Genomic DNA, 23,274 nt, shown 5'->3' on the forward strand with positions numbered 1-23,274 from the left:
TCTGCTTGGAGAGCTCTCCCTACCTTTCCCTGAAATTTCAGAAGGTCAATTCAGGAGGTGCAACAGCGAGCATCCAAGGAAGAAGTCAAAGGTTTTTAGTCACCTTCCACAAAGCAGTTTTATTTCTAAGCACAGGAACAAGTCAGCTGGTGTTATCGGCCGTGTGAGTTGTGATTATGGGGTGTCTCTTACGCTCCTTTAGACTTTTAAATCAGTTTTTGCAGAGGGCCGTTTCTTTGATGGAGGTAGGGGAAGTAGCAGCTGCAGGGTTACTCTGGAAGCTCTCAGCAGCAATGGGGTTGCAGGGTCTACCGCCACCAGGGGTCCCCATCAGGACCAGACCTCACTTCCCCATCTGCCTGCATCTTCCCCCCAAAAAGTCTGGGGTTTTGTGGGATGGGGCAGTGTCATGCTACCACCCTTCATCCAGCTGCAGAACACCCCTCCAACACAGCTTCGAGTCCTTAAATGCACCAAACACTTTATTAATGCGTAACTTTCATTTAATATTTTGTTACACATTTTAAGATCTGCCCTAACATGACTCTAAGATCTGCCCTAACATGACTCAGGTGCTCTGGATAAGCCCCATTCAAATGTTATTTTTGTAATGCTTTTAACATTACTCCATTCACGAGCAGGTTCAATTGCCTGGTACCATGAGCTAAGAATTGGTGGGGTGCTGCAGCTTCCCAGAAGGCCACTGCACAAGCAGCTCCTGACTGCAGCACAGGTAGTACAGCAAGTAGTAACACTCCTGCTAAACCTGAACACATCCCATACTCACTGCAATTACGTTCACACCTTTATCCACGTGCTGGGAATGCAATTAAGAGCTGTAACTGTCGCTGTGCTATGCCTCTGCTGCTGCTGTGGGTGAAGACCCAACATGGCAAGTAGTAAAACCCTAGGCCAGCATTCAGTGGCAGCAGTTTTTGGAACTGCAGGTAGTGTGGCCAGCCTTCATCCGCTCCCTTCCAGCATTTAAGAGACAACCAAACAGTTCAATGCTTCTTTATTACAGGCAGGTACAAAACTAATTAGTCAAAAAGACCAAAGCCCATGTCATCATCAGATTCCTCTGATTCTTCTTTCTTTTCCTCCTCTTTCTTCTCTTCAGCTAGAAAAGAAGAAATGGTGAGAATTCTTCCATTTGCATCAACTCACAGAAGTCACACGCTAGAAGAGTTAACAAGAAGCAAACTTGGACAATCCTAACTTACTAATCATAGATGGGCCTGGGTTGGAAGGGACCTCAAAGATCATTTAGTTCCAACCCCCTTGCCATAGGCATGGATACCTCCCACTAGATCAGGTTGCCCAAAGCCCCATCCAGCCTGGCCTTGAACACCTCCAGGGATGGGGCATCCACAGCTTCTCTGGGCAGCCTGTGCCAGGGCCTCACCACCCTGCGTGCAGAATTTTCTTCTAACCTCTAATCTTAATGGCCCAGGAAGAGTGATGTTTCTGCTACCAAGCAAGTGGCACTGTGCCTTCAGAAGTCCCATCAAACCCAAGGCTTCACAGAGCAGGCGCACTCCAGCCATGACATCCTGACAACATACAAGGCAGCCTCAGCTCTGAGCCCCACGCGCTAATTCAAAGGATGACTCCAGCCTTATTACTGAGGGTGAGGCGTGGTTTTGCTCTCTCCCACCCGCACGCTGACTCCCAAGCTACCAAGAGCATTTCAGCCCAGGGTTTCACCCGGCAGTTTCCAGCCCAGGCAGCCGGACCCAGCACCCCACTTACCCGGGGCAGCCCCGCCGCCCGCAGGCGCAGCCCCGCCCGCAGGAGCAGCCGCAGCCGGAGCCCCGCCGCCAGCTCCCACGTTGCAGATGAGGCTGCCGATGTCGATGTTGGCTAAAGCCTGAGGAGAAAGCACCCGGCACGGCCTCGTTACCGCGGGGCGAGCTTCGCTTCACCCCCCGAGCCCCTTCCCCGTCAATCCCCCGCTTACCTTAGCGAAGAGCCCCGGCCAGAAGGGCTCCACGTTGACTCCGGCCGCCTTGATGAGGGCGTTAATTTTGTCCTCCTGCAACGAGGCCGGCGATGAGGGGACGGCTCCGAGGGAAGGGGGAGGAGGAGGAGGAGGCCACCCCTCGCCGGGCCCCCGCCGCAGCCATGCCGCGGCCGGCCGCCATCTTGTGGCGCCGGGGCCGCGCACTCACCGTGACGGTGACTTCGTCGTCGTGCAGGATGAGGGCGGAGTAGATGCAGGCGAGCTCGGAGACGGAGGCCATGGTGGTGGGGGGCGCGGTGCCAGTCGCCGGGGTGGAACGGCCTTAGCTTCGTGTGAAGGACACAGCACCTTGTGCGGCCAGCGAGGAAAAGGCGGCCGCTCCTGAGGGGCGGCTTTATATCAGCGCCCTCAGCCAATCGCAGAGCCGAAAATGGGGACGGGAAGAAGGTGACAGCGCCGCTGGCCAATCGATGGGCGGGGAGGCGGGAGGAGGCGAGGCGGCGGCCATTTCCCGCTGCCCTCTCACGGGGAGGTGCCGCCTGAGGGCGGGCCGGGGCTGAGGGGCCGGCCGCTGCCCTGCGCCACGCGGGGTCGCGTTTTGTTACTGTTCTACCCCAAAAATACGGCCACACCTCGTGGGTGGCACCTAGGTGGATGGCAGCAGCGGTGCTGGCACCTAGGGTGTCGTTGCTTGGCTAAACGCACGTGTGTAAAAAGAAAATATATATTAAAATAACAATGTGGAACAAGCCATTTGTGATAAATTCCCACTTCCTAATTCCTAGGTGACTTTGTAAACATAACAAATTCTACCATTTCCCCACTCTGCTATTTATATGTGATCAACCGATTTCCAGACAAGAGTAAAGTCATTTAAACGACTTTTTTTTTTTTTTCACAATGCTGTTGGTGTTCTGTAAATGAAACTTTTAAAATTAAGCTTGGGCAGAATAATTTAAGGATTTGCGAAAAGACCCGGTATTTAGAATCCTAAAATGACAGCGTTCAATACCAGCAAAGTATGTCTGAGAGCTGCAGTTCTCATGCGAGTCCAATAAAGGGCGATGAAGCTGGTGAAGGGGCTGGAGAACAAGTCTGATGGGGAGTAAGTCTGATGGGGAACACGTCTGATGGAGAACTGGTCTGGTGGAGAACTGGTCTGATGGAGAACAAGTCTGTTGGGAAGTGGCTGAGGGGCTGGGGCTGTTCAACTTGGAGAAAAGGAGGCTCAGGAGACACCTCAGGGGACATCTCATTGTACTTTACAATGACCTTCAAGGAGGTTGTAGCAAGGTGGGGATTTGGTTGTTCTCCCAAGCACCAAGCGATAAGATGAGGGGAGATGGCCTCAAGTTGTGTCCGGGGAGGTTTAGGTTCAGTATTAGGAGAAATTTCTATACCGAACGGGTTGTGTGGCGTTGGAATAGGCTGCCCAGGGCAGTGGTTGAGTCCCCATCCCTGGAGGTCTTCAAGAGACGTGGAGATGTAGAACTCAGTAGCACGGTTTAGTGGTGGACCTGTCAGTGCTAGGTTAAAGGTTGGACCAGATGATCTTAGAGGGCTTTTCCAGCCTGAGGGATTCTCTGATTCTAATGCTCCTCCACAAAAATCAGAGGACTGATGAGACCATTACAAGTAAAAACTGAGGCACACAAGAGGGACCTCTTGTATCCATCCCTTCCTCATAATTTGAAGCATCTCTAAGTTTCACTGGATGAGGATCAGACACTATGTACTGCTGGAGACGATGAATGCAGTGTCGCAGCACTTAACTTGCAGGTTTTTAACCTTGGTAGTGGTGGTACCAGTTCTGACTTTAAACACTTAAACTTCTTGTACTTGGCGGAGGGCACAGAGGAATCTCTGTAAGTGCCAGGTGCTTGAGGATGGGATTTCATGAAGGCCCAGCAGAGCAGGGGCAGTTCTGCTTGCCTCATCCGTCCCTCATGCCAGTGCTGCCACGGCCTCCTCTGCGGAAGCTTTCAGAGCTGTGTGGCTACATCTGCAAAGATCTGCCTGAAAACTAGCAACACGGACCGAAAATTTTAATTTTCAGGCAAATGAACTCACAGATCTAGTTTAGAAGGAAGTTCATGTATAGGCTATAGCTATGCTCAAGGTATCTGGAAGCAGAAACTGGAGTTTGCTTAAGGGCATTGGAATCTCCGAGTAACTCCTTTTTATCAGCAATAGCACCTCTGGAAATGTACAGCTTGTGAAAAGGCTAAAAAAAAACTTGTAGGACACCCAAGCTAATCAAGTAAGAAATATTCCTCCTAAGTAGATCCCAGATTACATTCATGTATGTGGAGGAAGGAACTGAAGAATGACTTGCTGAAGCAGACGGAAGCAAGGGGAATTATCAATTGCCAGTGCAGGAGGACCACCATTAGCCTTTATTAGAACAGCCCACACGAAGATAGCTAAATAGCTCAGATTATACTTCATGGCTAAAGACACTGCCAGCTAAGAAACCTAATAATGTTAGATTCAGCATCTGAAATGTGCCTGCTCCACTGAAAACATCCTGCATTGAATAGAAAGTAACTTATTGTACAGGATTTAAATAGTGACGATAAATCTTTGCTGTCTTCAGGCTGTAGAGAAAAATCTAGCTTCACTGAACTTGCAGGTTCTGTGTGTTCAAGGGCTTCTTGTTGGCAATGATCCACAGGTTTCGTGATGTTGTACTGAAATTGCATACTTTTGTTTGGGGACAGTACTCGGGAGTATCTCTTGCTTGTGGATAAGAAGACAGGTGAATGACAGGGGCCAGCTTTTTCTATCCTGTTTTAGAGGTGAAGGTCCAAGTGGAAATTTGAGTGGACCCTATAGGAGAGAACAGGGACGTAGGTAACAGTTCTTAAGTGAAAATGATTTAAAAATGAAGATGCATTGTTTAAAAATAAAATATTATGACCTGAAATTTAAACATGACTTTCACATAAGCTTAGATTTTGGTTGATAAAGACATTAATTAGAGGAGATTTGCCTGCATCCTTGCTTCATGGCTGTCTTGCTGCATCTATTGAGTGACACTGATGTGGCTGATCTGTAGGGGCTCAGAATAAAGTTATGATGCCAACAAATCACTGTGTAATAGGAAAGAACAGTGTTGCTGCTCCCCAAAGCTTTTTGAAGCCTAGCTATCCAGTCAGCATTGCCAGTTAACAAAGCTCCATTCCAAGGCGGACCGAGGGATAAAGTCTAGGATAAAGTCTGTGTGCTTTTCACCTCTGAGCCGGTTAACTGTCCATGCTTCATACAACCTATTTAATACTTCATCATCCTCTTGGAGCAGAATAACTTCCCTTAGAGATGGCTCTGTAGAAAATATATTGGGGTGTTTAAAAAAATAAATAAAAAATGGAAAGTATATATGCTTCTGCGTAGTCTACAGTTCTAGGATCCTGAATTACTTCCAGAGTGATGAGTTACTAGGGCTTGCTCCAGAAAGACAATGCTCTGATGTAGGGTGATAATATAAGTGTGCTGATAAAGTGTTCACCAGATAGCACAGGAGTGTCTTCACGATAAGCAAAGCAAAGAGGTTGGGTGTGAAAATTTCCCGAGGTGGGTGTTTTACACGTGGAGGATGGTAAAGGGCAGCAGCAGAGATTTGACTGAATGCACTTGAGCTCTACTTACCAGCCAGGAAAGGAAAACATCAGGAAGGAGGGGATGAACTTGTTTCAACATGCGCCGTCGCAACTGATATATATTTATGTGTGCATATATATGTATGTATATATATGTATACATACACACACCATTTAAAGATTTAGAGATTGCTGGGAGCGCTAACACTGGTAGTTTTAAATTTAAAACAGAACTTTAATACTAATATTAAGTAAGAAAACACTGTGCTAATAATTCTCACAATTGTAACCACTACAGATCAATTCTTGTACTTTATCAGTCGTTATTGCTACATATACAAAGGGTTCAGTCCTTAACACTTCTTCCTAAATTATATGTGTGTACACAATACTACAGAGCTGGCGCTGTAGAGTAAAGCATGACTTTGGGTATTGATAGTCATCAAGGTGGCCAAACTCAAGAAGTCTTCACCAAGGAGACCCGAATCACACATTTCTTTCTCTTTCCCTGACCTTGCTTAACTGTTTTGTTGTTTTTAACCTTCCTGAGCTGATCCTTCCTGTATTAAACAGCCTTTTTCCAGCTCTCAAGTTGCACTTTTTCGATAATTAGTAGTTGACCACAAGTTTGGGGAGGGACTCTTTGTCAGGGAGTGTAATGACAGGGTCAAGGGGGAATGGCTTTAAACTAAAAGGGGGCAGGTTTAGATTAGATATAAGGAAGAAATTCTTCACTCAGAGGGGGGTGAGGCACTGGCGCAGGCTGTCCAGAGAAGCTGTGGATGCCCCATCCCTGGAGGTGCTCAAGGCCAGGCTGGAGGAGCCTTGGGCAACCTGGGCTGGTGGGAGGTGTCCCTGCCCATGGCAGGGGGTTGGGACTGGATGGGCTTTAAGGTCCCTTCCAACCCAACCCATTCTCTGATTCTGTGAAGTTAGTAATGATTTGGGGGCCTCTTCTTTCAAGGCCTTTTCCATTATCCCACATTCAAACCTCACATAGCGTGACACCTGGTACCAAGTTCCAGTTCACACGGCAAGCTCTCGCACAAGTTGCACAGGTCTGACAAATTAGGATCAGGGCCTCCGGCCTGTTAGTGTTGCAGGACAGCAGTGTTTTCATCGAGCATTGGGTACGGAATTTCTATATAGTTATGCTATAGTGGTATGCTTATGTTTGGGGTCAGAAGAAGCTAGCATTAAAGTCAGCACAGTGATTGTTGTGAGGTTCTAGAAAACTGCATTATATTGTGAATCGACACCGGGGAAGCAAGAATAAGAAGTGTAAAATGGCAAAGTCTTATATCTGTGTCTTGAAGGCAGTGTTTTACAACACGAAATAATACATGAGCTGGCCGCTCAGCCAGGTGTACGTCCTGCAGGTAGGGAAGTCATCTGCAAGAAGGAGAAAAGAGATGACTGCTTGCCTGAAAGCAAACAAACAAAAACCAAACCAAACAATAAACAAACACAATTCCCTGAGCCACCGAATAGGCTTGGGAGATGCTGTAGCTGCCTAAAGGCAATCCCTGTGTCACGGTGAGAGGTCCTAAAAGCAGATGAGCCCTTTTAGGTTGTCCTTCTTACCGCAGTCCACTTTAATCTCTCTACAGTTCCCTTTCTTTCCCTAGTAGAAGTTCATTATTGTTTTCTACTTTAAGCTGTTCAAACAATCCAAGTTGTTCGCTGGCCCTGGGAGGATCCTCATTTGGCTCGACATGCCTCTATCTCCTGGTTTTAGCAATTAGCCACACCAGTGAAGTTCAGGTTGTTTACCATCACGCCAACACCTTTACCCAAAGGGCCGAAGGCTTTCCGCTCTTGAGAGAGGGAAGGAGCTGGCGGTTAATTGGGATGCCCTGTGTTTGTTGAGGCACATCTGGGTGCTGTTAACCAGGACAAGTTATCCCCCCCCCAACTGTTTTCCAGTGGTGGTACCAGCTTTTCCTCTGTATGGTATGATTTTAATTTTACAGTTGCACTTACTGGGCTATAATGACACTAAGTCCATGGCTTTTATTATTATTGTTGTTGTTATTATTAATATTATTATTTTATTTTGAGGGTAGGAGTGGATTTGACAAAGCAACTATTCACCATTAAATTGTCTTCTCCAACTTTGTTCATTAATAGTATCAGTACAGTATCTGCTTTTCTTATCCTCTTTTTGGAAACAAATTGTTCCTTAGCTGATTTTGTGTGTGTGTGTGTTTTACCCTTTCTCATAACTGGGTTCAAACCGAAGAAATATTTCCAGGCCTGAGTCCATGGCTATAGTGGGAAGTCCAGCTGAGAAACCTGCCTGGACAGGATGCTCGTTTGGGCTCACAACAAGAACAAAACTCTACTGCTACTTGCAGTGGTAATAATCAGCACACAGCACATCCCCAATAGGTGGTGCTGCATCTTTTTGATAGTTTTTAATTGCTGTAGTGTTTGCTCTGATCACCTACAAAAGTAAGTCCTTCTTGAGTCCTTCTTCACTTTTTTTTCTGATCTCGCTGTATATTTTTATTATGTAAAGCAAAATATATATATTATTATGAAAAGGACATAGAGTATATGAAAATCTAGTGCGCACACTCCAGAATAACAGCTTCAAGTCAGGCCAGGTGAGAGCTGGAATAATGTAAGCTTGAATTCCCTCAGTCAAGAATCAAATTTACATCTTTCTTCTCCGAGTAAATTTTTTTGCCATTTTATCATTCTTATAAATGACTAACAGAAATTATAAACTGGTTTTAAAATTAATTTAGTTTAAAAAGAGAAGGGTTGTGCTTAGTGAGATCAAAATATGTTCTCTCATCAAAAGAAAAGCCATATGTTCTGCCACTAGCTTATTTGTATGTAAAATATTTACCCCCAATTACTTCTGTTTATATAAATGATTCTTAAAAGCCATTCAAAAATATTATCTTTACTTCAAAAAATATTAGAAAATGCAGTTTTTCCAAAACCAATATTTCCTTCCTTGGGAGATACCAGTTCTAGGAAATTTCAGGTTGAAATCTAGCAGTTATGATAGGGTATTCTGTGCAACAGCCAGTCAATTTTTCCTCTAAAGAAACCTGATTTTGAGCATTTCAGCAATTCTTAATGATACTTTGTAATCGTTAATACAGTTTATTAAGAGCATGTTGAAAAGAACGCTTTTATAGAGCTTTCAGACCAATATGACCGCAAATCTTTTCAAAAATAGAGGGTTTTCTTGTGTGTAAGGGGGAATGAGGGGGTTGGGTTTTGGTTTTGCTTTTTTGGGGGATGGGGGGTGAAATTGCCCAGTAAAGCATAATTAGGTTTCACTGTGCTCCAAAACATCATTTGTCAGTGACAGAAAGCATTAGAAGTAATGCAAGTGACGTGGACCAACCTGTGTGTGCCCTGTTACTACAAGAACAGGGGCAGACCAGAGCTGTAACTCTCCTCTCCTCAGTAACCCAGAAATCTTGCTGAGAGTGTACAGTAGCATGAAAACAGCCTGCAGGAACACCAGGACTCCTACATGAAAAAAAAAAAAAGAGTGTTTAAATAAAGCTATTTAACTGATTTACTATTTAACTGGTTGTGCAAGTCGGCAGTCATGTATACACAGCGATAAGCCCTCTTGCTTATGAAGTTCTAAACCCACAAAAATCAGCTCAAAATCAATACAAGTATATTGCACTCTAGCCTGTTCCAGATATTAATTGCTGTTCTCCGGCTCTATATTTTCCAGAGAATTTCTGAAATCAATTGCAGAGTGTTCTTCAGAACCCAAAAGTAGCATGGGATATGTCTTTACTGTCTTGTGAAACCTCCCCTAAATGTCAGCTACCTTCTGTTGCTTGGGAGCTTGCTAATTTCCAACAGATTGCTGAGTACCAAAATGAACTTTATTTTTTTTCTTCTTTGGCAGCTGGGTGAGGTATCAGATGAAGTTTCATGTCGGCACATCCTTTCAGCATGCAAGCTTCAATGACTGTTGTTTTCAGTCCGGTATTTCACAAGCAGGATGATGTGGAAAGGTGAGATGGGATTATCTGTGTTTATGTATCCAACAGTCAGTCCGTTTGTTTTTTGTCCACCTACAGGACAGAGATGGTTCTTTCCTGGAAGTCTGGATTGAACTCATTCCACATGCCTACCAACACGAGGAGCTCTTCCTTCAGGTGGAAAAATATAACACAGTAATCACTGCTCCTGTCCTGTTCCTGTTCACGCTGCCAGCTCCGAACTCGTGAATGTCCTGATGGAGGAAAGCCTCAGTGCTAGTCAGGGTGACCAGATTAGACAAGAATAAATTACCAAAGCCTTTCGCAAATGTGTTGTGGGTTTTGGTGGTGGTGGTGGCTTTTAGGAAACCTATGCATGGATTATTTGTTCTCCCCCACCAGCAGTTGTGTTTGGAGTTATAATTAGGCAGAGCTATTCCACTATATCCTGCAGTGGGGGGCTCCGAGGTCCTGTTTACCAAATCCTCTTAACCCGACATATAGCCCTCTTAACCTAAAATCTGTGTGTTGTGTGCTAGAATTTTTATAACATGAGAGCTGTTTCTCACAAAATACCTTTAAGTGCAGTCTTATGACTGAAATGTTTATCATTTTTGACTGAAGTATATAAGCTTTGCCAATTTTTTTGAGTACTAATGGACCTGGTATTAAAATGCTCGACATGCTATTAGTGATGTATGTTAACTACCACATCACATCAGGTGCCAGGGATTAAAAGTCACAGATTTTGAAATGCCTTCATTACTTGTGGTGATGGCTTATTTTCGTCTTGTATTCCTTGTATAGCAAACATAAGCCATGTTATTTCTCTTGCTAGAACAGTAAACAAACTGCTCATATGATGGTAGCCCTACTACATTTTTTCCCCTGGCTCTTTCACGTGTAATTTTTAAACCTGAGTAGGCAATGGTAGGTGCCAAGACAGGCATGTAGCTACATTGTTCAGCCGGTGCTGGTGTGAGGCAGTAAATCTAGACTTAGCTGGGTGAGATGAGGTGGTGGGTACTGGATGCTAACTTCTCCATGATCACCGCTCTCAGTGGACTTTTCTAGAAACCTATCTGTATATTTTTATGTTCTCTTGTACTTAAATGCAGAAAGTCTAACAGGCACGGAGCTATGCATAATGTTAGCAGGAGTTATCCTCCTAATCAGATTGAAGAGATTGATTTAAATATAGTATCAAAAACTCAGATGCTGATATAGGGACTGCATGATTTCCCACTGTCACCTCAGCAAATCCAAAATCACTCCAGTGGAAACTAGTGGTGACAAGGTTTTCAGGAACAGTACACTTGCAGTGACAGATGAGCAGTTAATAGCAACCCCTGAATATCTACCTACAAATATGACCCAAAGGGGAGCATAAACATCTAGCTGATGTAAATTTGGAATAGCTAAATGCTTCTATTATCACTTCAAATACAAACTGATGAAGGAGGATATTAAATGGTTTGAATAACTATACCAAGCAGTACGTTCACCGTGTCCCCTAGCACATAAAATTAACTGAAGGAATTTAGTTGACTTTGAAGGGGCTTGACTGTTCTGGGATGAGATTTTTTTAAAAAAGTTATCCACATTTAAATGGCGCCGCTGGAGGAAAGTATGGATCATAGCTGATGTAATTAATGTTTTCTGGTGGAAGTGAGATCATGCTTTAACTCAGTCTCCTTAGCAGGTTTGCTTTTTTTTTATTTTTTCCTATTTTCCCCTCCTGAAAGTAAGAAGAACCAATGAGGTAATTACCAAGGGATGAAAACTCCTCCAGGAATCATCACAGATCATCTCCTGGGCCTCAGTACGTCACGCTGACCAATATTATGCCTCTTTCACATGATGGCAATTGCTAATTCGCGTTCTCCTGTACCAAACCTCATATACATATGGCCAGGAATTATCTCATTGTGCAAGACAGTAAGGTACCACAACACAGCTGGGATTCCTAGATGGGACAAAAAGTGGATGTGGCATGGAGGTGTGAGGGAAGCGAGGTGACTGATCTGAGGTTTTCACAGCAGAGAGGGAGCCTGAAGTACTTTGCATTTTCCAAAGCCCTCTAGCAGCCACCCTACACTTTATTTTAGCACAACTGACGATACCACACCTGCCTAAGCCAGAAGCTGAGGCAAAACACCCTTTTGTTTCACCTCAGCGGCTCGCTCCGAGCCTTAGAAACGCTTCTCCTACAAACGCTCCGCGCCTGCTCGGCCACACCGGCAGGCGAAGAGCAAAGCCTGGCGGCACGGCTGAGGAAGAAATTCGTCAGGGGGGAGGAAGAGGAGGAGGAAGAGGAGGAGGAGGAAGGGAATCGGCGGCCATTGGCGGCACGCAGCCGGCCCCAGAGCCGGGCCGCGGGGCCCCTCAGGCGGCGCCCGCCCCGCTTCCCGCTCGCCGCGGGGGCTGAGGGAGGGAGGCGGGCGGCAGGCGGGGCGCCCCTTCCCCGTGACCCCGCGGCTCCTCCCTTCTCCCCGCTCCTCAGGGCCGCCGAGTAACCTGGTTTTAACGTGGGCCCTCCTCCTTTTTTTTTTTTTTTTCCCCCTTTTCTTTTCCTCCTCCCTTTCCCCCCACCCTCTCCTCCAGCGTTAACCGCGGCTCGGGCTGCTCCCTCCCTCCCTTTCCCTCCCCTCGGAGCCGCCGAGCCGCCTCGCACGGAGACATGTACCCGGGAGCCACCTCCGCCGGACCCGGTGAGGCTCCGACCGCTTTCGCCTCCCTCTTGGGGCTTTCTGGGGCTTTCGGCTCGGGCTCGGTGCGTGCCTGAGGGACGGGGTCGAAGGGGAAGGAGGGGACGGCTGAGGGGAGGCGACCGCCGGCGCACGAGGCGCCCTCAGGCGCCCTCAGGCGCTTCCCCCCTCCTTCATTTTTTTACCCCCGACGGGGCCGTTTCGGGGGCTTTAGGCCCGGTTGGAGCCTCTGAGGCCGCGGGGAAGGAAGGGGCAAAGCCTCGGTGCGTGTCCTGAGGCCCCCGGAGGGGCGGCTCGGCCCCCCCCCTGCCCTCCCTTCCCGGCCGCCGTGAGGCGAGGGGGCGGCGGGGAGCCCCCCGGCTCGGTCCCGGGGTCGTTCCCCGGGGCTGGGTGAGCTCCGTGCCGCCTTCCTTCCCCCTCCAGGCCGGCTGTGCTGCCAGCTCAGCCTCCTGCTGGCAGCTCTGGGGTCTCCATTTCCTTCCCTCCCCGCTCTCGGCAGCGGGCCGCATCTTCCTGGCCTGCCCCGGGCTGAAGGAGGTCGGGGGGCGCCCGCTTGTCATGGGGCCCTGCCTCATTTTTGGGTTTTTAGGTGTTGGTGAAACCTGCCCAGACCCTACCCAGGCACCAGGTAGGGCTGGAGGAGGTTATTGGCTTCCTTAGGTGTCCTCAGGCTCTGTCGTGTAATGAGTGCCATGAGCTGGAAGATGAACGTGGGCAGAGGAAAGGTTGCCAACTGCCTCAAGGACCCCCGATATTATTTAAGAGAAATACATTCATATCGTAGAAGTGTGTATTGTTACTATAGGACAATGCTTTTTTGAGTCTGGGCTGTTTCTGTGAGGCAGTTTCTATTTTAATGTAGGAACTACAGTGTTTGGATGGCTGGTGCCTCATAGTTGTTGTTGTTTTTTTTTTTTTCTTTTTCCTAGAAAAGTTTCAGAACAAGTCGAACTTCCTGTATTTTAATTTACTGTTCCTAACAGCTTTGCATAACATCTCTCTCCCTTATTGTCGAATTCCTTAGCGAGGAACAGCACAGTGAAGTACGGGACCTGTAGCTGAGATGTCTGTCCTGCTTCCCATGAACTGTAAGAGCGTTCCCATCCTGGGACCCGCGGCTGGGGGCTGGCTTCTTTTTTCTTTGATTTCCCCTTGAGGGGACGAGAATCAAGAAGGACAGCCAGGAGGATTGCTGCCGTGTTAGGAAAAGCAGAGGAGCTGTACTTCTTGCTTTTCTCCCTACGGTGCTGAAGGCCTTTACTAGAAGCCCTGGGGAGATAGGGCTCTGCAGCTGAGTGGGGTTCAAGGCTTTGGCTTTCGCACGCTTCAGTACCAATAACTGTGGGTAAATACTGATTTAATCATTTCCTTTGCTTCTGGCGTCAGGTTCTCTTGTTTCCACGTTCGGTGTGCAGGTATTCGTGGAGCTCAGACTGTGCTGTTGTTGCTAAGGCTGCTCACCTCCTGTGAATACACCTTGTTCAAAATTGGAGAGCCAGATTATTGAAAATATTGCCAGTGTACGGATTGAGAGTAGTTTCACGTATGTGGGGGGTGATTGCTGGAGGTGACTTAGAAATTAAACTGATACTCCCATCTTAAATAAAAGGTGCGGCATTGAAGAGGCTTCCAGGGTGGAAGCTTTTTGTAGCTGCGCTCCGTAGAAGTTCCCTAGGCCTCCGACCCTAAATGTTGGGGGGAACAGGGGGAGCTTGGTGTGCCGCCTCCGAGAGGAGCCGTGCGGAGGGTGGAGCGGAGCGCAGGCACCGCGGCCAGGCTCCGTGATAAGATGGGAACTCGAAGGTACATCGGAACCGATAAGCTGCGTATTTGCTACCCTGGGCCAACGGCCTGCCATGTTTTTGAGAAAATGCTGCCCTTTTGGTGAACTTTGGCCATTATAATATCATAACGATACCGAAACACACCTCCGTCCTAAAAGCTACGTGTATCCAAGGTGTAACCATGCATCGCTGAGCTTGTGCTTTAAGTTCTTCTGGTCTATGCCTTTAAAAGCAAAGCGGGAACGTTTCACACCAACTGTAACGAAGGTTTGTGTGCCTAGAGTCAGTCAATCTCCACGTAAAGGTAAAAAATGATAAAAATTAGCTTAAGGGAGAGAGGATGTTGGGGGAGATACCATCATGTAAGGGAAGATACCTTCTGATGAATTGGGCATCACTCCCAATTGCTTTAACCTTTAACACAAGAAGGTGGAAGTCCCTCTAACCTCCTTCCTTTGCTCTCTGACCCTCCTGCTCTCCCTTTCACTCAGAGTGATCTTTCCCCGGCACCAGATGCGGTGTGTAAGGGTGTTTTCCCCGCAGCAGAAGATCCCTTTCTGAGCCCCGGGCTTTTGATACCACAAACACCACGCTTTTACCGAGTCCCAGGTTGCTGTTCCCCTCCAGACATCGCCGCTGTGTCTCGGGCTCCTGCTCCCTCCCACCAAGCTCATCTTCTGCCTTGTTTACTTCCGAGTTTATCTCGGAGGCTCAGCCCTTTCCCCTGTGCGGAGCTGGGCAGCAGCAGTGCTTGTCCTGGGGTACGAGCCGCGAGTTCTCCACACCGTGACGTTTTCTGCTTCCTTCCTGTGACCCCGTCCCCAGCCGGGCTTCCAGCAGTCCCAAATATCTTCCTGCTCCCCATCGAACGGTCCGGCAGGGCATTTGGTTAGCGTTTTATCCTTTTAAGAGAGCGGCGAAGCAGCGTGGAAAAGGGGACCGTCAGCGGGACGCTCGGCCGCCTTGCGCAAGGTGTTCGGTGCGGTCTGCTGCCACCAGTGAAAGTTCCCTTCCACGCGCCCGGCTGCTACCTGAGCACATGCTGAGATCCGGTTCAGAGGGATGAGCAAGAGCTGCGGTTTGCAAACGTGCGCCGAGACGCAGCTGCCGCGAGCGCGCGAGAGCTCCAGCCCCTACATGTCTGTCAGCACATCCTCGACGCCGCGTAAAATGCTCCATTCATGCGCCTCCTGACTTGGGTCTTGCTGCTGGTTGCTTCGCTCCAGCCCGTGGATACATCCGAGCTACTTTACTCCTCCGGCTCCCCCTTGCCAAAATTGGCCGCCGCCGCCAGCCCCGTTCCGTCGCGTTGGCCCCCCGCCAGCGAGCTGGCTCGATTTGCCCAGGGTTTGCTATTTTCATCTGAATTCTTTCTTCCTTTCTTTTTTTTTTTTCCTGGAAAGGGTAGAAAGCAAGTTAGGAGGCCGTATCTGACTGATTTCACAAAATTGCTGCTGAACGTGGAAACTTTGTTCGAACACGCTGTTACGTCGGGGGGAAGACACTTTTAGTACCGGAGCGGGACTTCGTAAAATCACTTCTGCCATGTTTAGCAAAGCTGTGATCCCTGTTCCTTTTCCCCAGGTACTGACTTCTTGGCTTAGCGTTTAATTTGCTGCATTTTTCAATCCCTACGCTTTTTTGCCTTCAAGAAACTATTAAGAGTAAGAAATGTGAATGTATGGCTGAGATTTTTGCTTTGCTCGTTTTAACACAGGAAGCGTACATCTTGTGTTATCTTTTCCAGGCTGGAAAAATGTAGAAGTGGCATAAAAAGAAAATGTTTGGGGCTGGAAGGGACCCTTAAAGATCGTGTAGTCCAACCCCTCTGCCTTGGGCAGGGTCATCATAATAAAAACTCTGTCCTTATATCAATTCGGCTTGAAGAAGTGAATAAAACTTACATAAACTTCTGTAACTCCCCCTGCAGAGCATTTCTCTATTTCTCATTTCTCACCTTGGCATGCTGTAGGGTCCTTTCTGAGCCTTTGAAAGGGCGTTTGATTTTTGTCTGCTACCTGAAGGCGTAATTTGTTGTCGAAGCAGCAGTTGTCTGAAAAACTGACTTTGTAAAGGGGGTTTTGGTTTCTGTGTGAAACGCAGGCTTTGTTTCTTGTGCTAGAAAAAAATTGGAGTTCTCTGTATCGAACCGGCGAAACTAAGGCTATTTTCTCAGTCGCTGTTTGGCTGAAAGTTCCCTCTTTAAAAGTTGTTAATAGACTTTTGAAACTCTTAAATCTTTCTTGAGTTTCAACGTGTGTGTGTGCTCGTTTTTAGCCCCCATATATTTTCCTGTTGATATGCCACGGTTGCGTATTCTCTCTCTTCAGTCCTAAAATGTGCAGGGAAGGATGTGCTGCTGCTGCACATCAGGTGCTGGAAATGGCAGCACCTTCATCTTGTGGATCTGAACTCCACCTGCGTCCTCCCAGCGTATGCCCTGAGGGCAGCAAGAACGCCCGGCACCTCCTGTCGCTGCTCTTTGTGTTTTGGAAAGGTTTTTTGTGTCCCGGGCCTGCTCCGAATGTGCCAGCTCGGCTGGTGGCACGGAGCTGTGCGGTTTCTTCGGCTTCATTTTAGACAGCTGTGTTGAAATCCATCGTAAGCTGCCGTACATAAAAGAGGAAATAGTTTCATGTGCACCTTCAGCTCTCCCTTTTCGCGTGAGAGTTTTTCTTTAAGCTTAAATTCCTTTCATCAACCTTACCCACAAAACGCAGTGAGTTTTTTTTTCAGGAGCAGCGTCACCACGGCCGGGATGTCTTCCTAAAGACGACTCCTTACTGTGTTGGCTGAGCCTGCTGCGTAATCGTAAGGTATCTTAAAGATGAGGCAGTGATTAGGTGCAAAGACAAGTGGTGAATGGAACCTCCTCCTTTTCCTTTGCGAGCCAAAGTACACACAAGATTCACGCTGTGGAAAGTGGAAGTTGTTTTTCAGCAGCGGTTCTCTCATTGGCTGCGCGGAAGCGTGGGGTTTAGTACGTACATTTTTCCTCCCTCTTGAAATATTTCGTTTTGGCAAAAACGTCTCGTACTCGACTCCTCGGTGGTGTGTTGTAGCGCTCGCAGAAGGCCGTGCGGGACATCCAAACCTCCTCGCCTTCCAGGAAAGTCCCGCTGGCACGCGTCGTGCTGCGCTGCTGCCTCCAGGCTCGGCCCCTCCAGAACGGCTGCGAGTCACGTTCCCAAACGCCCCGAGAGTGAGTTTGGGTTTCTAAATCCTACTAAATCAGGTTACCATATGACTGTCTGTCCTTCTTCTCTCTTCAAACAGCCTAGGAGGGAATGTCCGTTCCCAAAAGCAGCCCTCCTGAGTTCTTCTGGCCCCCCAAAAATTGCGGGCATCGGGCCGATGCGTGCAGTAAACGTCTCCGTGTTAAACTGGCGTCGCGAACGGCCGCGCTTCTTGCTAATTAGCAACTTTGCCTGCGTAATGAGAGTCATCCCTGGGTGAGCTAAGCATGTGCCGACAAATAGCTTTACAAAGCTTGCGAGACCTGTCAAAAAGGGTGTCGTGGGTTATTGCCTGCCTTACCGCAGGTCTTAGCGGAGCGCTTGGTTGTATTTTTAGTGACGGAGTTTGTAGCGTTCAAACTACCAGAAAACGCTGCTGACTCTTAAATTTGATCTCTGGCTTCAGCGACGATCGAGAGAAGTCAGCCCTGAGTAGCTTACTGTTGGTAAGTTACGAAAAAAAGTAGCTGCTGGGAAATATTAAATACGTTTAACTGTAGCGTCAGCGGGTAGGGATCCGCTGCGTGCATTATCGACTGAATTTCCCTTACTGCCCTGCATCCTTTCTGATGCGCACACAGAGCAGCCAGCTGCTACGAGGAGCCCTGTCCTGTTGACTGGGGAAGTACTGCGCTTTTTAACTTAACGCAAGGTGGTTTTTTTTCTTTTCCCATTTATGTTAATACCCAGAGAAGGACTGAAACGTTTCCTTGTCGGCTTTACGCCCTCAAGATTAGGAGGGTAAAAGACAAATCCGAGTAGCGCTGTCCCCAGGTACGTCACACAAGTCCAGCCTTTCCCAAATCTTACACCAGAGCTGTGGTTTGTTAGCGTGATAATTTTTTAGTAGCCGTTTCTAAGAAGCAGAGCTCTGAAGAGACCTTTTAGAACCGTTCAGGAAGTGTTGCCGTGACCCCGAGGCAGAGCTGATGCCCCTCTTTCTGTATACTCACGGCTGTTTTGGTAGGCGGTGCCTTGCAGCGCTCAGTGAGCCTCAGAGGTTCAGAAGAGGCTCAGAATAAAGTCCTCGTGCGAGCATTTTTACGGGTTTGCGTGGTCTCTGGTTTCCTTGCATTAAGGAAAAGGGCTTCTCGTAGATATCCTCACGGCGTTGCTGCAGCTGAGAAGCCAAGCGCTACCCGGTGACCGTGTGCTTTTTTTTTTTGTTAACTGGGGGACTTCACAAAATGACGCAGCCAAGGCAGAAGCAAACCATCGGCTCGGTGTGGTGATGACATAATTAAGTCCCTCATTAAGTTGGCTTTTTTTTCCCCCCCCTCTCTCTGCTGCCGTTAGTGCTGTCTTTCGGATTCAGTTCTCGTTGAGCTTTCCACAGAGCTGCCAAATCTTGGTCGCGTTTGGGTTGTGAAAGTGATTTTTAACCGCAGTGCCGGCGAGAGCAGTTCGTTCTCTCCCCTTGCCGTTTGCTTCTCCTTTTCCGTTTTCGCCAGCGCTTCTCGGCCGCGTTTCGTCTCCGCTGCAGCTTTTAGTCGTCTTTCAGCCTTCGCCAAACGGGCACCCGAGAAACAGAGCTCCTCGGTGCTCAAAGCAGATGTAAAAGCTGCCCGGGTGCAAGCCAGTAAGTTTACCTCCACCTCAAATTAATCCCGCGGTGCTGTGGAAGGAAACGGTTGTGCTGGCGTGGGAGGCTGCGCGGGGCACTGCGGGGCGAGCCGATCCGAACTGAAACCAAGGCTCCCTCGTTCGTTGCCTCCACCTCCTGCCTCGGGAAGTCCTTCCTGCTTCGCTCCTCTCCAGGAACGTGCACGATGACGCAGCCTTTGGGACCCCGGGCGGGCTGAGCAGCTCGGCCCCGCAGAGCTTTCTGTCCTAGCAGGGCTTTTTTTTTGTGCGGCTCGTTAACGCGAGAAAACAACGAAACCTGGATTTTAATTTAGCACTAGGAAGCGTGCGGACGGGCCGATTTTGATTTATTTAAAACAAGCCGATTTCAGAAGAATTCCCAAGAAGGGAGGTTTCACTGGCTTAGCTGGATCGATCTAAGAATTGTTTGAAGTTAAACTTGTCATGTAGATGAACGAGGCTTTAAAACGTAATTATTTCTGGGGCCTTGTTGTGCACCTTTTGAAACTCGTTTAGCAAGCGTTTGCTATTAAAGGACAGGCGTCTGTTCGTGCAGAGGGTAAATTCCTAGCTAAATGTTTGGGTTCTTGGCTTCGCTTATCCTTCGATAATGAACTTATTTCATTGTCCTTTCATGCGACCGGGGGGTTGCAGGGAACGCCCCCTTTTTTGCTGTTTTTTTAATATTTTTGTCTGTTGGTTGTCCTCTCCTGCCCCATCATACTCCTCCATCGTTTCTGAAATCTTCATTTGCTCCCGTGTGGAGGACGAGTCTGAGGATGTAGGAAGAGCAGGGGGTCTCTTGTTTGTGTGATTTGTGATTTATTTTTTTAACTGCTGGTGAAATAAGGAGGTTTCTCAAACAATAGGATGTCTCACCTTCAGCTCTTCGGGCTTGCTAGCTTCCTCAGTAGTAATAGCAATGAGACATAGGGTTAAAAAAAAATCAACCAAACCCACCAGCCCTCCAAACCCCGAACAAAACAAAAATAGACTTGAAGACGCTCGGATGCAGGTAGGAGAGCCAAGACGGAATGGATGTCGTGGTGAACCAAACGCATTTCTTTTGGAGAATTGTTTCGTCCTTTAATGCAGGGCCGCTCAGGAACGGTTTGTACCGATTCAGGCGGGACAAGGGCGTGTGCCTCGGCAAGTGAGAGCTTCGCTCACGAGGAGGAAACTTCAAACGGAGTTCCCACTGGGGCGGGGAAGTTGGAGCTTGGTTGTTTGGATTTTGTTGTGTGATTAGAATACGGTAGTGGTATTTTTTTTTTCCCCAACTGTTTCTAATTTGCAAATCCCTGGTAATGTAAAATTTCAGTGGAGGTGTCGGCCTCCTTGTAGCACTTGTACTTACACCTTTTCCTTTTTAGCTTCTACGCTTTTTTTTACATTTACAGAATCCTTAGAAGAAAAGGACAGCCCCCAAATGGAAATTTATAGGAAATTCCTATAGGAAACTTATAGGAAATTTATAAATATATATTTATAAATATATATATATTTATAATTTATAGGACTGAGTGCGATGTTGAGTAAGGTTTTACTAGTGACACTGCGGGAGAAACTGAATAACTTCGTATTTCTGCCGGGATTTGGATCTCCCTGTAGTAAAATGCCACTATTTATGGTCTCCTCCCTTGCTTTTGCTGTCATGGCTGGGGTGGCGCAGTGCCACGGCCGAGTCTGAATTTGTATTGACTGCTAGGAGAACTCAAGATGGTTACAGGAAGCAGGTAGAGGAAAAACGAGCCGTAACAGGGTGTGTGAGGGGGAATATCACAGAGACATCCTGCTGGTAGCCTACACTCCTGTCACATCGCAATTATTCCATTAGTACAAACCTGTATTTTACCACTCTCTCCAGCAGCGCTGAAAACCACAGCCCTATCTCTTGAAACCGCATTATATGCTGCTGGATCTCCTATTAAAGATGCTCCTGCAGCTGCTTTCACTACCAAAAATGATAAATTAACTGTGAATTTTCTACTTTGAAACTAAGACACGAGTTGTTTTCTTAAGATTAATCTGGTGTGGGTTTGGGTGAAGATTTCTTTTCCAAGGAGAGCGTGACTGCTTCTGAGTTAGAGCAGCTGAGTTTCGTAAAGTAAAAAGATTTTAGGCATGAGAATAACTCTCAAATCCATATTTCTAGACTTTAGACTAAACTACTGCTATTCAAAGCATGGGGTGGGTGTGAATGTACTTGCGAAAGGACAGAGCAAATGTGTCCATCCTGGACTGTTTCTCTAATAAGCTGAGGACAAATCACTTCTGCGTTTCATTAAGTTGCACACAATGGGAATTACACTGGGGACGGAGGTTTGGGGCCTCCGTGGCACCAGTCTCCAGCTGGCGAGGCGCAGCTCGCCGCAAAGACGTGCCAGGGGCAAAAGCCCGAGCCTTTAGAGCTTGTTGGGCCAAGCGGCGCTCGTGTGCGTGCGGGCACTGATGCCTCTGATAACACACAGCAGGAGGGAAGGAGCCAGGATGACCAAGGCTCTAGATCTGTAAGCGTTTATTCCAGGCAAAATCATACAACGGTGGACTTGAGAATTAACATAGCTCGAATTCTTTTGCGGTGAGTGACGATTGTTCCATAAAAATCGCGTTTAGATTAAGTCTACTGAACATCGGGAGGTTGATTACAGGTTTGCAGGCGGTGCTGTTTAACCAAGACGTTCTGCTCTTTACCTGAATACTGGATTCCGTGCGACAGCACTAAGAAATTAGAAGCGGTGCGGCCTGGTGGCGGCCCTGAAGCTCCCAATAACGTTGTACAAGGGTCTTAAAATGTGCCCAAATTTTCAGAGAGCCCCTTCATTTTTGCTCGTCAGCACTGAAGCAGTCAGGGATGTGAAGGCATCCCGTGTGGATCCGTGGTAGGGTCTGGGCACTTTCTATGTGCTGAGAAGAGGAGGAGAAAGAAACGTAACGCATCCAGAGCGAGGAACGGAGCTGAGCAAAGTTCCTCCATGGCTTGGGTCCGAGTGGAGATGGAGACGTGGCGCCCCCTTCTTTTTTTCCTGAGGAGACCTCTGGTAATCTGTTTGCCCTCCACCCACTTGAACACTTGCCCTAATTGCTATAGCTGGGACAAGAAGTGGTTAAAGGAGCTACCCGAAGCAGTCCTAGATGTGCTTTATTTGCATAAAAGGGTAGGAAGAATTGGTTTTTACCCTTTGCTCTTTACCTGTTCCCATTCCTTCCAGATGCTTATCGGGTTGTTTGCCTTGCTGAGCCCTACAAAGTGCTGCTTTCCAGAGGAGGTATCAGCAGAAAACCTCGGGAAATCTCGGGGCAATCACACCTTAGCGTGGGGCCTTCGGGAGGTGATATTTAAGATAATGCTCTCACAGATGCCGGATTCAGATCCGCCTGCATCATCTCTCCTACTTCCCTCCAGCACTTTCCTCGTGGTTTGCTGGATTCCTAGGGTTAAGGTTAAGCCCGTTACCTTCCCTCCTTGCCTATCCTCTACTCCAACAGCACCGCGCCTTGACTGAGGGGCTTTCTGTACGCCAAAACACGCTCAGCGAGGAGCAGAGACAGACGGATAGATTCCTCTGCCCTCGTAGTATCAAGGGACTGGGAGCTGCAGCTTGGAGTTTTCCTTATCTCTCGCAAAGCACCGCGAGCCTTTTCCCTATCTTCGTCTAGCGGCTCTTAACAGACAGTTTGAAAGTTGAGCTTCTCTCTAAAACACGGACTGTGAAACACTTGAAGGTGGTCCTAAGCCTTCTTAGTTGGTTTGGGGGGAAAAGGAAAAAGCCAAAGCCCCTCTGACACACAAATATATGAGAAACTTAAGAAGAGTGAGGTGGTCTGCAGCTGCCGAAGGGGGAGATCTGGGGAAGACAGGGCCAGACTTAGGGCAGGTGTACCAGAACGGGGCAAGAGGCAACGGACAGAACCTGGAACATTAATTACAAGGCAAGTTTATTTGGCCATGAGGGTGATCAGATACTGGAATCAGCTGTTTTGGAAACTCTGTCCTTAAAGACACTCGAAACTCAACGGGACAAGGCCCCGAGCAAATGTAATCGGACTGCCTTTGAGAAGGGCAAGCAAAATTCGGGTCTCCTCCAACCTTCGTTGTTCTCCGTCAGCTTTAGAAGCCTTTTTCATCCCTTCCACGTCCCCTTGTGCAAGGGATGGAGCCAGCTCACCTGGAGGCAGCAGAACTCGATCGAAGAAGCGCTATTTGCAGTCATAGGGGCTGTGCTGCCTGCGAGGTGGGGTTGACAAGCAGGGCACATCAAACCAAGCGCTGCAGGGGAACCGAAATTACCATTAAATTGCAATTCTTTATGCAGGCTTTGAAACTTGGACTTCTTTTAATAAATACTTGGGTGTCAAGTAATTAGTGTATCTGATATCCCTAAAAAAAAGTGTTTGTTGTGCCTCTTCTGTTAGTGAGAAAGACATTATT

The 23,274-nt window shown here is 47.8% G+C and overlaps 2 protein-coding genes and 1 long non-coding RNA gene across 8 annotated transcripts in view; 1 reads left to right on the forward strand and 2 right to left on the reverse strand.

Moving 5' to 3' along the window:
- Positions 1–998: 998 nt before the first annotated feature.
- RPLP1 (ribosomal protein lateral stalk subunit P1) lies at positions 999–2,370 on the reverse strand. The gene is made up of 4 exons (XM_083827400.1): positions 2,172–2,370; positions 1,961–2,035; positions 1,753–1,870; positions 999–1,120 (listed from the first exon to the last, which is right to left on the reverse strand). The coding sequence occupies exons 1-4, from the start codon at positions 2,241–2,243 to the stop codon at positions 1,041–1,043; spliced, it is 345 nt and encodes a 114-aa protein (XP_083683526.1). The 5' UTR covers positions 2,244–2,370; the 3' UTR covers positions 999–1,040.
- Positions 2,371–4,151: 1,781 nt separating this feature from the next.
- Positions 4,152–11,708, reverse strand: LOC310895773. The gene is made up of 3 exons (XR_014580944.1): positions 11,301–11,708; positions 8,930–9,057; positions 4,152–6,954 (listed from the first exon to the last, which is right to left on the reverse strand). It is a non-coding gene; the product is annotated as an uncharacterized lncRNA (long non-coding RNA).
- Positions 11,709–12,022: 314 nt separating this feature from the next.
- Positions 12,023–23,274, forward strand: part of AGO2 (argonaute RISC catalytic component 2) — a 58,793-nt gene continuing 47,541 nt past the window's right edge. The window contains exon 1 of one of the 6 annotated variants that reach the window (XM_083827410.1): positions 12,023–12,241. In XM_083827410.1, the coding sequence (XP_083683536.1) occupies positions 12,211–12,241 (31 nt within the window). In that variant the 5' untranslated portion in view covers positions 12,023–12,210. Of the gene's footprint in view, positions 12,304–13,275; positions 13,327–13,381; positions 18,838–23,274 lie in introns of those variants that run through there. The other 5 variants (XM_083827409.1, XM_083827414.1, XM_083827412.1 and 2 more) reach the window with 5 other exon arrangements.

The sequence above is a fragment of the Anser anser genome (genome assembly GCF_964211835.1).
Source record: "Anser anser genome assembly, chromosome: 2".
NCBI lineage: Eukaryota > Metazoa > Chordata > Aves > Anseriformes > Anatidae > Anser > Anser anser.